The sequence below is a fragment of the Adelges cooleyi genome, unplaced genomic scaffold, assembly GCF_023614345.1.
Source record: "Adelges cooleyi isolate 19-005CV unplaced genomic scaffold, UGA_ACOO_1.1 ACOO_flye_CR_arks_rails_tigmint_CR_PRNA_118, whole genome shotgun sequence".
In the NCBI taxonomy this organism is placed as follows: domain Eukaryota; kingdom Metazoa; phylum Arthropoda; class Insecta; order Hemiptera; family Adelgidae; genus Adelges; species Adelges cooleyi.
This window is the reverse complement of record NW_026095771.1, coordinates 1,400,344-1,414,482: the sequence shown is the minus strand read 5'-3', so window position 1 is coordinate 1,414,482 and position 14,139 is coordinate 1,400,344. Positions and strand designations below refer to the sequence as shown.

The following is a 14,139-nucleotide window of genomic DNA, read 5'->3' as shown; positions in this document are numbered from 1 at the left end:
TAAATTTTAAATTTAAAAGTAAACGGATTTGGGAATTCCGGTCCATGAGCGTCTTACAGTACTGAGTTACGCACTTGTCCATGATTCTAATTTAGTTTAAATGGATACAATTTTGTAACTAAAGTACAATATATCAATTATTATAATCAACAAAAACCATTTGCTTTGGTTTTGTTACGGCCTAAACGTTTTTTTAAATTTTGTAATCTATATATTCACTGTTTATTAAAATCTCATTTATAATTTTTTATTAAATAATTATATATTAATTTTATGTTACGGTCTATGTAATGTATAATATATTTTAAAGTATTATATTAAGTATATTATATATTTCTAATTTTCTATTCTGTTATACGTATTCATTACATTTAATCAATACAAAACTTTATACTTAACCCTTGTCTCGTTAGGCGATGACAATGTAAATAACAAAATTGTATTGACATAGATTTTAGCCCGTCTTATGACAAATACAGAGGTACCACCAAAATTGGTTCAGCGTAATTTTCTAGTATAATTTACATTGTAATTTCTTCACAACTTGTCACAAATTAATAACATCTATTACATCAATATCTGTGTTGTTTCCGTCAAGGTAATATACAGATTGTAAATTGTGGGTACTAGGGTATAATGCGTGGATAGAATTATTCTCAGCCACGGGCGGTAGTACCATTCACCATTGGACATATATCCGTAACGTTTACTTCCGTTTACCGGTCAAATTTAACTCCATCAGTACCACTTCCGTTACCACTACTCCCGGTATTTGCACAAATTTACCCCTACCCAAACATCGTGCCGCGCGTAAAGATGTTTACACACAAAAAAAAATATTAGTTTAAATATTTGTAAACATGTTTTTATACTGAAATGATGTTTAAAAAAATTCGGAGTAGTTTAATCCAATTTAGCCTATTTATTAACAGATATGTAGAAATACAGAATTTTAAATAATAATTAAAGTGATAAAATGTAAAAAAAAAAATAATTTTTTAAGCACATTTTGTTGTTATTACTTATTGCACAGTAAAAATTTCATTTTCATAGGTCTAACTTAAAAAATTGATTTTTAAACTCGTTTTTTAGATTTCAGACCAATGTGCGTCATGCCCTCCGCGAGAATTCCTTCAATAAAAAACAAATAAAAAACCCCAAAAAAATTAAAAATTGGACAACACGATGTTACAATGCCGACATTGAATGTTGCAGCCGAAGGTTGCACGGGTTTTTTTTTTGTCAGTTTAGTTAAATATTTTTTATCTTAACCATCTAAACGGTAAGTCATTCCCGGTAACCAAGAAAATATAATCAATTAAGTTAAGCGTGAAACTGATTTATTATGATTTTAAAAGTGACTCGACTCACGAAATTACTTAATAGTAGCTGGATAATGTACCACTCGGATCCTTGTCTTTCAGATGTAGACAAGAGCTCCACAATTTTGTTAGTGAATTTTAAATGTTAAGAAGTATTTAAGAAGTTTTTCTTCTAGACACGCACCCATTGGCTTTGCCAATGAGATCGGCCATCGCCGCGTGAACTTCCAAGTTTCGGATGCGGACATCGCTCAACGGATGCGTGGCCATCCACCAAAATAACCGACTGAGCCAGGACTCATACTTGGACATTTTGGCCCAGAAGTGGACGGCCTGGCTGTGGTCCACGCAGGCGGCCGCCGCCAGCACTAGGCCGTACGTGTCGGCTTCCAGTTCTATGCGCCTGCTGCGGGGCAGCCTAGCCACCAGATCGTACGCCAACTTGCACAGCATTTCGGACGCGTACACTTGGTAGTTGTTGGACGCGAAAAAGTAGGCTGCGGTCAACGGCAGCAGTTCGGCCACGTTGTACAGCCGCTGGTGGCTCATCTCTTCGGCGGAGTGCCGGAGAATGCAGTGGGCCATCTCGTGGGCCACGCACATGGATAGCTGGTCCGCGTTGTTGGTGAAGTCCAACAGGCCGCGGTAGAAGAACATCGAACCGTAGGGCAGCGCGAACGCGTTCACATCGGACTCGTCCACGACGAACACTCTCCAGGGCGTGGCGCCGGCCATTCCGGGGTTGGCCAAAGCGACTTTATGCACTATCCCGGCTACTTGCCTGTGCCTAGTGCTGTCTTTGGCGTAGCCGAACAGCCAGAACTTGGCCAATTCGTATCTGGTGGACCATTCGTCGATTTCCGCCATCTCGCGGTCGGTGTACAGGCTGAGGGTGGCGCGTCCCGTGTAAGGGTTGACGACGGTGTGGCGCCAGTAAAAGTTGGTGGCCATAGCCAACGCGAAGGCTGCGGTGAAGTACAGTGACACCTTTGAGTTCTTCAACGTCTCCACGTGCCTAGACCGTTCGGCCTCCGTCAACCGTTTCCACCACCACCGCAGCCCCAATCCCACCATCATGGCCGTCATGTGCACCGATACTGATATGAGTTCATCACGGAAAACGGCGGCCGGCAACTCGAACATCGCCGTACAGATATCGTCAGTCGCGAATGCCGCCATCAGGCCCGCGGCAGTGGCCAGCACCGCCATGCCACCGTATCGCATCGCGGGCCATTTGGCCAACAGCGAAGGCCATCCCCTGGTGAACAGCCGGAACGCAATCCACTGCCACCGGCCGAACACGTCATTCCTGCAAGCAATCCGCAGTGGCTGTCATAGGTTTTGGTGGTCAACGCTTAAGCTATTTACCCATTTATTTCGAATGGACTCTTTCCTATTAACGTCATGCCCGATCCTTCCCCGTGAATATCATCAGCGGTCGATTTTTGGTCGCAAACAATATTGTTATTTATTCGCCATGCTTACGCTCGTATGCGGTTTGTAGCCAGTAAATCTCAAAACAACAATTTAGACAGCCGCCTGTGTGGATTTGACAGTCATGCGGTAATGTGAAATCCAACTCGAACATCGCCGTACAGAAGATGGAGAAGCGCGTGGCACAGGCTGTTCTGATAAGTAACGTCAACTGCTGTCGAATCCGGACAGTAAACATTTCATAAGCACATTTTAATTGACCTACAAACTCACATGGATTTAATTCGTACCTGGTTTAGTAAAAGTTAAATAATGGCCAACGAGTCAAAATCAGCACTATTACTTTAAAGCTTCGCCCTCTAAATGTCTCCCTATTAGATCAAACGAATCCTGTATTCACTTTACAAAAGCTATATACCTCAATTTAACTGTAGCTGGACAATGTACCACTCGGATCCCCGGCTTTCAGGATGTAGAAAATGAGCTTCACAATTTTGTTAGTAAATTTTAAATGTTAAAAAGTATTTAAGAAGTTTTTCTTCTGGACACGCACCCATAGGCTTGCAATCGCCGTGTGAACTTCTAAGTTTCGCATGCGGACATCTTTCAATGGATGCGTGGCTATCCACTAAAAGAACCGACTGAGGTCGGTCTCATACTTGGATATTTTGGCTCAGAAATGGACGGCCTGTGGTCCACGCAGGCGTGCGTGCACCAGTGCGTGTTACGAGTACGCACGGATGAAGTGAAACTTTTTCAGAGTCATTCAACTGATACATTAAATTAGCGATATCATATTATTGGCCAGACTGTAATTTTTAACCACATATAATGAATTTCAATAAGAGTTTCCAAAAACCATTCAATTTTATATTGATTGAGAAATCTGGTAAAAATGTCTTATATATTTTTTGTTATTTTATTCTTTATACTATGGAGTTCATTGAAAATGTGTTGATTATACTCCTTGTTTGAACAATTTAATTAAATAATTATTTAAAAATGGAATTGAGCACCAACTATTTGAAAAGTTTGGAAAAAAACCTTAATATTTAATTCAAAACCTATTCTTCAGTAAGGCAATCAGCTTAAATTAGATTCTTTTTGCACAATCTCCATTTTGTTAATTTTGCTTTCTATTCAAATGCGATACCAAAGTTGTTATGACTATTCATATCAAAGTGGTCATTTCAATTTCCACGAAAAGCCAACAGCATATTTTATTTACATTTGAAATTTGTACAATTTTCAATATTCTTTAAATACACGTAATGATACAAGTAATGATTATTATGCAAAATTAACTGCTTATCTTAACTACAATAGAATTATTTAGGTACAAATTTTCAGTTAAAAAAAAAATTTTAATTTACAATTCATTAATACTATATACCTGTTCATTTAACATACGTTAATCATGCGATATCATATTCTTGGCAATAATATACTGGATGATTGGTTTAATAGTAGTTTTTTTTTATCTGACCACCACAACCTTCATTAATACAGAATTAATACAAATAACCAGTCTTCGCACATTAGTGCATCTTTGCCAAACATTTTTTTTAAAATAATTTTTATATTCCATTGATAATATTTGATGCATATTATTTCAAATAATTTTACTCGGATCCCCGGCATCACGACGTAGACGAGAGCTCCACAATTTTGTTAGTGAATTTAAAATGTTAAGATGTATTTAAGAAGATTTTCGCCTGAACACACACCCATTGGCTTCACCAATCAGGTCGCCCATGGCCGCGTTGACTTCCAAGTTTCGGATTCGGACATCGCTCAGCGGATGCGTGGCCATCCACCAAAAAGAGCGACTGAGCCAGGACTCATACTTGGATATTTTGGCCCAGAAGTGGACGGCCTGGCTGTGGTCCACGCAGGCGGCCGCCGCCAACACCAGGCCGTGCGTGTCGGCTTCCAGTTCTATAAGCCTGCTGCGAGGCAGCTCAGCCACCATATGGTACGCTATCTTGCACAGCACCTTGTACGCGGACAACTCGTAGTTGTTGGACGCGAAAAAGTAGGCCACGGTCAACGGCAGCAGTTCGGCCACGTTGTACAGCCGCCGATGGCTCATCATCTCGGTGGCGTGCCGGAGAATGCAGTGGGCCATCTCGTGAGCCACGCACATGGATAGCTGGTCCGCGTTGTTGGTGAAGTCCAACAGGCCGCGGTAGAAGAACATCGAACCGTAGGGCAGCGCGAACGCGTTCACATCGGACTCGTCCACGACGAACACTCTCCAGGGCGTGGCGCCGGCCATTCCGGGGTTGGCCAAAGCGACTTTATGCACTATCCCGGCCACTTGCCTGTGCCTGGCGCTGTCCTTGGGGTAGAGCAACATACAGAACCGGGCCAACATGTATCTGGTGGACCATTCGTCGATTTCCGCCATCTCGCGATCGGTGTACAGGCTGAGGGTGGCGCGTCCCGTGTAAGGGTTAATGACGGTGTGGCTACGGTAAAAGTCGGTGGCCATGGCCAGCGCCACGGCTGTGGCGAAGCCCAGCGGCAGCGCCGAGCTCTTCAACTTCTCCACGTGCCCAGACCGTTCGGCCTCCGTCAACCGATTCCACCACCACCGCAGCCCCCATCCCACCATCATGGACGTTATGTGCACCGATACTGATATGAGTTCATCACGAAAAACGGCGGCCGGCAACTCGAACATCGCCGAACAGATATCGTCAGTCGCGAATGCCGCCATCAGGCCCGTGGCCGTGGCCATCGTCGCCATGCCACCGTATTGCATCACGGGCCATTTGGCCAACAGCAATGGCCATCCCCGGGCGAACAACCGAAACGCAACCCACTGCCACTGGCCTGTCACGTCGACCCTGCAAGCAATCCGAACCGGTTGACAAAGATTTTGGTGGTCAACGCTTTAGCTAATTACCCGTTTATTTTGAATGGACTCTCTCCTATTAACGTCATGCCCTCCACTCGAATTTCGTCCGGTCGAATTTTAGTCGCAAATGATAATGTTATTTATTCGCCATGCTTACGGACGTATACGGTTTGTAGCCAGTAAATCTCGAAACAACAATTTTCACATGTCAGTTTCGTGAGACAGCCGCCTGTGTGGATTTGACAGTAATGCGGTCGATTTCTGGGGTTAAACATCTGTCAACGGCTCGTTGGCCTTCACGGTCCACATTACCGCATCATTATGCGAAATCCAACGCTGGAAGCTGGAAAAGCGCGTAGCACAGGCTGTTCTGATCAGTAACGTCATCTGCTGTGGAATCTGGACAGTAGAAACTTCATAGGCATATTTTAATTGACATACAAACTCATATGGATTTACTTCGTTCCTGGTTTCTTAAATGGTAAATAATGGCCATCGAGTTAAAATCAGTACTAGTTACTTTTAGGATTCACCTTCAGAACTGTCCCGTCATCAGATCAAATGGATCCTGTATCCCCCACTTTACAAAAGCTATGTACCTTGGCTTAGCACTATACAGGCGTTTAAAAATTGACTGGCTTGAGTACCATACTCATTTCTCAAAGACCAAAACTATCATAAAGCTTGCCAGTCAACTTGTTTACTTCGAGTGCCAATCTCTAGTACAAGCGAAAAAAACCTCGATAATTGTCTCCATCTTATGTCCTATGCTATGTTCAATCATGAACACACAAAATTGTATTTTACTCTACTCATCCTATTTACAGTGAAGCTATCCAGTACAGTAAGTTTACTGTACAGTACTTCTAACAAATTTGCCTTCGTATAATCTCTAAAGTTCCCTGGTTTTTTCACAAATAAACAACTCCTCGATGACCTCAACAAAATAACCATTGACGACACTGCAGCATATTTCTACAATCACTTTCACATCAAACCTCAAAGATATTAAAACAAACACATCAAGAAACTAGAGCCCAAAAAGCTCCCACGTAATCTGAAGCGTCTGTGCGAAGTGGACAGCAAGAAGAAAATTCTAGGACCAAGATATGTTTAATCATCATCATCATCATCAAGTTTAACGTCTATGCAAGTGTATATGGACAGTCAACAGCTGGTATTGAAAATATTTTCATTATATTTTTAATTACAGTGGAGGACAACCCTATTCGTATCGACCCTTGTAATAAAATTATTTAAATTCCTTTAGCATGTTATTATTATTTTGTTTTTAAGAGAAATATACTTACAATCCATACAGTATGCACATTTAACAAATGTGATGAAAGTTATACACATGCCATTCAAATTATCGTTTTTGGGCCAGACACTCAGCTAGGAAATTGTACATTGCACGAGAACAAAGTAAAAATCATGACCTTTACTTAGTTGTCAATAAGTCGTGCAATTTATGCTAACCGTTTCTGTTATAAATTAAAATATTGCCGGTGTGATGCACAACATGCAAATATTGTAATAACAAATATAGTATCATGTTATATATTCGTTAAATTTATACACACATAAAGTATGTGTGTTAAGCTTAGGAATTCACGATATTTTGTACATGGGGTCGGAGACAAAAGACCCGAAAGATCGTCTGCAATTATTTAACGGTGGATTTTCCACTGCGAAAACCGCATGTTGCTCGTCCGCTAAAGTTCTGTGAAAAGTTTTACACAACAATTATAGGGGTTCAATTAATCGGTTTGCACGTTTGGGGAGGGTCCCGAGTTTTGATATAGGAAAATTGGTCTAGCAAACTTTGGGCGAATGTCCGACGAAGGGAACAAATTAATTGCAATAAATTATATCATTCGGGACGAGCAATTGCAAAAGTTTTAATCAGGAACGAATCGCTTGTTTAGCACAATATTTACTGGTGTAAACATCACCAAATGGTATGCAAAAACGTACATCAGATTAATTTATACGACTTGTCGAGTCAAGTAAATTGACTTCGCTAGGGAACCCGTCATTGTTACTGGTTACAAAACTAAGACAAGTAATCGGCAAAAATATCACGAGGTCACAAGTTTTAGTCAAAGTTAAAGCTTTCGTGGATTGAAATTGAATTTGGCTGAGTTTCAGATATGTCCACGTCAATAGTTGTAGGCCGACGTTTCGGACTCTTTACAGAGTCCATTATCAAGGCTGTCATAGTCACGACTGTACCAATGCCGTGACTATACTGATTGCCTCGCTCGTTCCCTACCGATATTTATACGTCTCTTGTACTTGAGGCCGTGTTTTTCTGGCTTTCCCTACATTTAGGCCTGCCTTATCTGCACCTGCAGTTTTCGTTAGTTACTGAAACGGCAGCTTCTATTTGGCTTTGATGATTTAATTTTAATCTGTTCTTTTCTTTTGTTTAGTTGAATAATGGATTTTGATGTGTTACCGATCTTCCAACCATCTTCTCTATTAAAATTTATTGGACACTTTTCGATTTCTGTGGCCTCTTTATACATTCTTTTCCCGAAATTAGCCTCCTTGTCTAGTATTTTGATATTTTTTATGTACGCTCGGTCTCCGTAGTTCGAGAAACACGGTCTCAAGGAAACGAGATGTATAAATAGCGGTAGGGAACGAGCGAGGCAATCAGTTAACAGCCCTGTTGATGGACTCTGCGAGGAGTCCGAAATGTCAGCCTACAACAGCTGTTGACGTAGATACATCTGAAACTCAGCCAAGTTGAAAAAATTACTTCTCAATTTTCAATCAGGTATTTTTAATTGCGACTTCCTTATCTCCAAATAACGATTATCGATATACCTAATATATTTTCTATGGAAGTATTTAATAAACCAAATAAGATTAGAATGAGTAGAGATTCGACGTGGAATAAGCTAAAATATAAAACGGCTGCTATGTAAATGAATAATGTAAGCAGACCATAAAAAAGCGAGCTTAAGTTTATATTTTCATAAAATTACAATAACAAAAGCACTATGGTATAACGAATAAAAATTCATAAATTATATATATTACACCAAAAATAAATTAAAAAATATGCGATATGTTAGGATTTCAGATTGTACAAGTTTTGCTTTATCACAAATAACAGCAGCTTACACAAAATAGTGCTAACATTTTTTTTTTTAATCAAACGAATTTCAATTATTTTAACAGTAATATTAAATTACTATCCAAACCCGGTCGGTGAACTCATTCCCTTTTACCTCTACTCTCCTCTCTTCTCCTTTCCTTTCTTTCCTCGCACTTGACTTTTCCACCACTCTTCTCTTGATGTCGCAAAATTTAGGTTTACAAGAAGGGCGTCATTTTGATTGAAATACTTGTATTTTCCTTATATGCGTTTGGGCACAATTGTTCCAAACGGGTGCTACACAAAGTAGTAAGTTGTTTTGTATAATAATATTAGAAGCAAGCAGTTACAACGTAAAGATGTGTGTTTTTAATGTATAGTGGGTATACTAATTTTGAATGCTAGTAGCCTCGTTGTAGTTTGGAATAAATTTGAGAGTTTTGGGTTGGTTTTTTGTCCCAGATGGTGTCTAAGAATTTCCCCTTTTATACTTAGAATAGAGGGACTTTTAGTTCGGCTAAGAGTGAAAACGAATGTTGTTCATCTCCATTCCAATGCCGACCGGATCCGACTGTTTGTTAAATGTATCGGAATCCGTGTGACTTATCTAACCGATCGGTTTTTTCCGCTATAGCCCGTATGTACGATAATGGGTCGTTCGGATAGCTGCATTCATCGATATGAATAATTAATATTATCAAAGCCGGTATGATATCCGAAACGTTCTAGTCGAGCGATCCGTTTGTGATCCGTTTGTTAACGACATTCGACTGTCTGTGAATAATATAACAATTACGCCTATATGCATTATTTATGTTGCCATAGTGTGTTTCCATCAGCCAGGTTAATATCTGCCGCCGTGGCCTGATAATGGAACGCATGAATTTATGCGTTCACAACGAATTGAATTATTTCTCGCAGAAATTTATTGTAATATTTCACTCCGAGTGCACAGATAAAGCTGTTAAAATATTTTAATATACAGTTTGCGCATTTAAACGAAATGGATTTTACCTGAAATAAATATCGAGCGGGAAGTGACGTCTAGAAAGTGACTTGTTAAAAATGTCTACAACGAAAACGTGTATTAAATAATAATGTAAAAACAAAAGGTAAATGTCTAAACTATCAAAAATCCCTCTTAAACTCTGCTACTCCTCAACTCTGTTGACAACCAACCATTGGGAAGTTTTAGATTAGGCAATTGAATATAGATCAGTAGTAGTCAGGGTGGTAACTTTAGTTTTTATGAAGTTCTATCGGTAGGACGCAGTGACCGAGAGGGTTAATGAAAATCAGACCTAACTCAGCAATTTTTCTTCTATTTGCCACTGTTTTTTAAAAAAAATTTCATATTATATTTCAACGATTCACCATAAAAGTCTGAGTACATAAACAATACACGTTAAAAATTACTCAGAAGAATGGCGCTTGGTGTAATATTATGTGCATTATTATTTTTTTCCTTTAAACGGAAGCCACCTTATCAGACAATAACCGTACCACGGTATACAATTGAATATAGTAACTAATACACTATTAATAACAGATTGTCATCATAATATTCATAGGGATGTATGATTAGTAGGTGTATTATAATTTATCAAGGATTAAGTATGTTATTATAATCAAACGAGTTCTATATCGGAGAAACCGTGAGATCATATTTCATTTGATAGATAACGTACCTATAAACGATTAAAAAAATACAATACCGTGTAAAATACATACTACAAAAATATTTGCTATTTACTGTTAACAAACTAGAAATTTAATATCTACGAGCAATGATGAATAATATTAATAATATTGAACAAATTTTATTTAAGTAACTTTTTAGGTAATGAAGTAGTTTTGGTCTGAATGTGGAGCTATAACAAATACATTGTTCTTATTAATCTGTAGTTCAATGTTTAATATGTAGTCTGACTTGTGCTATTGTTGTAAGGTTTTTTTTTATATAAAATTTTTACTTCTGTGATACCATTCTAGAAAAAGAAGACTATCCTTTTCCTTGTAAATAGTGGCTTGCTCGAAAATTACCCAAGACCTGTCAATCTCTTTAAGCAAGACCAGTATGCGGTATCATATACGGTGAAGGCAGTGAAAACTTGGTTGAACATATTTTAGTAAACGAAAACTAAATGGTCGAATAACAACAACGTGAGAAATAATACACAATATTTGAAGTAAATGAGTTTGTACAAAATATCCGAAAACATGCCCGATGCAGATACGGAATACGGTCGCACGGTGGACTTGTTTTCAATATTAATAATTGTAAAATATAAAATACATTTCAGACTTGTGATATTGAAAAGGTTCAACGGACGGTGTGAATTCGGCGGGCGGGCCACATTCTTAATTATTATGGTTTTAAGGCGGATTGGGGCGAGGGAACAAACGGGGGGGGGGTGTAAGTGAAAAGTAAACACAGCCGTGAAATGTGTCGACCTTTGTGAATTTCGCCCCAAAAGTAACGTTAAGCCGGCGAAATTAAATTCCGACAAAAACCTATTCCCGTGGCGCATAAACAAACGTCTTGTTCTTTCTATTGGAAACGACCGCGACAGTTTTGTTTTCACAGCGCCGTCAAAATCGATCTCGAAAATCAAACAAAAGACCTCCTCCTTCTTCTTCTTCTTCTTCTCCTGTGGGGGCTTTCTATATAATCAACAGATCTCTCGAACACCAGCTGCTGTTGCTGCTGTTGTTCGACAACCGTGGAATTATCGTTTCGCCGAAATCCGAAAGGGCTTTTGTCGAATCCAATGTGTCAACATAGGTCTTAATAATCATTTCGGAGACAGCCCCATAATGAATATTCATACCTCCAAAACCAAAAAAAAAAATACACCTCGACGACAGAGTGGTTGAGATCACTCGACAGACGTCTGCAATGGTCGCCGCTCGTTCCACTTTGTCCAATTCCAACAAAATCACTGTTTAATCATTAAAATGAGTACATAAATAATCACACTTTTCTACAGCAGTGTAAATGTAATGGAAAAAAAAAACAACTCGGTCTGAACCAAGTTTGGAAAGAGCTTTCGCCGAATTACGGTCCAGTTGTATTCAAAGATTCACTTAGAAGTGTTTTCTTTTCAACAGTTTTCTTCTTCTTTTTTTTTTTTCGTTTGCTAACAAATATAATTATGAAATGGGGTGGATTCGAAACAAAATTAATAAAATATATTTTTTTTTTTTACTGAGTTAAGTGTTGAAAATTGCTTAAATTTTAAGAACAATTTGCTAAGAACCACCAAGTACATCTTAGGTATGAAATATTGTGTATTGCATATTTAAGTTTATATATTTGATTTGAATAAAGAAAAATAGTTTCATATAAAACAAACAAATTCTTGTACTGTACATATTATTTTAATGTATTAATAAGATGGCGGGGTGGATTTGAATAAAAATAAAAATGTCAATTAGTTGCTTGGTTCACTGGCAATGGCTTTTATTTAAATTTATCAAAACGATAGAATATTAAAACATAAATTGTTGCTTTTTATGCGCCAATTAGTAAATGACCATTTTTCTTGTGCTCAGCTTTAAGGCTTTGTTTATTCTTACGGCCGACAATGCATTTCTATACCTTCTTTGTTCCTCGCCGTAAAATGTCTTATGGCTAACAATCTACCGGCCTTAGAGAGACAGATTTTATTATTAATGATACTTCATAACATTTTACCACTGTTTATAATTTGTACTGCAATGTCGTAACGAGAGCTGTTGTGCATTGTTGTGCTTAAGCCCCCCCAACCGGCGTGAGGTTTACTCAAATAAAAAGAACACAGGTAAATAAAATATATCATTCAAAATACACATTAAAATTTTTAGTCACTTTTTGACTAAAGAAAAATTTGTCGATATATTTTTTTTTTAAAATGTATGTTGTTATATAACTTTATGTTATAGATAATGGCTAGTGCATCTTAAGTCTAATTTCCAGCTCTCAAATCCTATAATTGCATATAAGACATGAAGATAAAACAAAAATTATCCAACCTATAATATGCAAGGTTATTCAAATTTTATGATACAGAATTTTTTTTACCGACGACTTTTTTTAGAAAAAATTCTTATTACATTTTTAATAGTCAATCTGAGAATAAAAATACAAAACTTTAAAAACTATTTAAAATATCAGTATTTTATTAGCAATTTTTTAATTACAACAAGAAATAACCGTTAGTAATTTATAACAATTAACAAAAACAAAATATTTGTAAAAAAAGATTAAAAACAATCAACAAAATTAAAAGTTGTTTTTTCTAAGCTGAATTCGGCGTAGTAAAATATACTTTATTTAAAATATAAATCAGACATTTATTTTCAACTTTTAGAACGTTACTGAAATCACTAGATCGAATATTTGAAAACTTTTAGAAGAGATTAAACAAACACCAACTAGATGTGTTGGAGAATTAATAATCCGATAAAAAATTCAGATTCAGTGATAATAATACTAATGGAACGTTATTTGTAAACCCATAAAATTATATAATTTGCATTATGAATGTTTAAGTATTTATTTATAGTCCAGACTAATTGTTTGTAATGGTTTTTGTAGATATTTTAATTGTACATTATATGGGCTAGTTACCTAGCTGTTGAGGCCGGTTTTATACCTACCTGTAAAAATTATAAAAAAAATATGTTTTTATATTTTCTCATAGTCGTTACATAAACGTTTAGATGATTTTTAATATGCAATTGATTTTGTATTAAAATCCTTCTTTTTTTGTCATACTTTGGATTATTATGTATTAATTTAATTTTAATAAAAACATAAGTTTGATATAGTAATTGATGCGACAGCTGAGAAGGTATTGGTTTTAGAACGATGTGTGTAATTGTTTGTGTTTGTTTTGAACATTTTTTTTTTAATCTAGTGAAAAATTAAAGACGAATTTCGCTGTCGGTGTTCCATTTGTTCGAAATAAAAAAAAAACCTATTTATATATTTTATTGGCCGAGTTGTTGCTTTAAACAATAATAATTTACAAGCGATTTGTAAAATGCAGTTTTTAATATCTTTACTTCCGTTGTCGTAAATAAGATTAAAAGTTCTCGGTTTAAGTTTTACATTTTTATTAGACCCTTTGCAGTTGTGTTTGCATTAATGTTATTATTGTTGTTATTTATTATGTACTATATGTATGATTATAATGGCACAGCGCACTCGGAATTGTATTTTTAATCTTCCCCGTCATAACACAGCTAGTACATCATGAAGTCTGACGTCACGCACAGGCCAGCCAGAATAATGTCAAGATTTAAATAATATAATAATAATATTATGATTTAGTGCGACACGTCGGCTGTTCTATTTATTTATTTTTCAATTAATTATCGCGTTAAGAAGCATCCCTCGCAACCACCAGACGAAGCCCATGTACCTA

The 14,139-nt window shown here is 37.3% G+C and overlaps 2 protein-coding genes across 2 annotated transcripts; both read right to left on the bottom strand.

Moving 5' to 3' along the window:
* Window positions 1-1,478: 1,478 nt before the first annotated feature.
* LOC126847708 (metalloendopeptidase OMA1, mitochondrial-like) lies at window positions 1,479-2,546 on the bottom strand. Its single transcript, XM_050588085.1, has one exon. It carries the CDS (start codon window positions 2,544-2,546, stop codon window positions 1,479-1,481), a length of 1,068 nt encoding a protein of 355 aa, XP_050444042.1.
* A 1,909-nt stretch (window positions 2,547-4,455) lies between these two features.
* Window positions 4,456-5,166, bottom strand: LOC126847707 (metalloendopeptidase OMA1, mitochondrial-like). Its single transcript, XM_050588084.1, has one exon. It carries the CDS (start codon window positions 5,164-5,166, stop codon window positions 4,456-4,458), a length of 711 nt encoding a protein of 236 aa, XP_050444041.1.
* Between the last annotated feature and the right edge of the window lie 8,973 nt (window positions 5,167-14,139).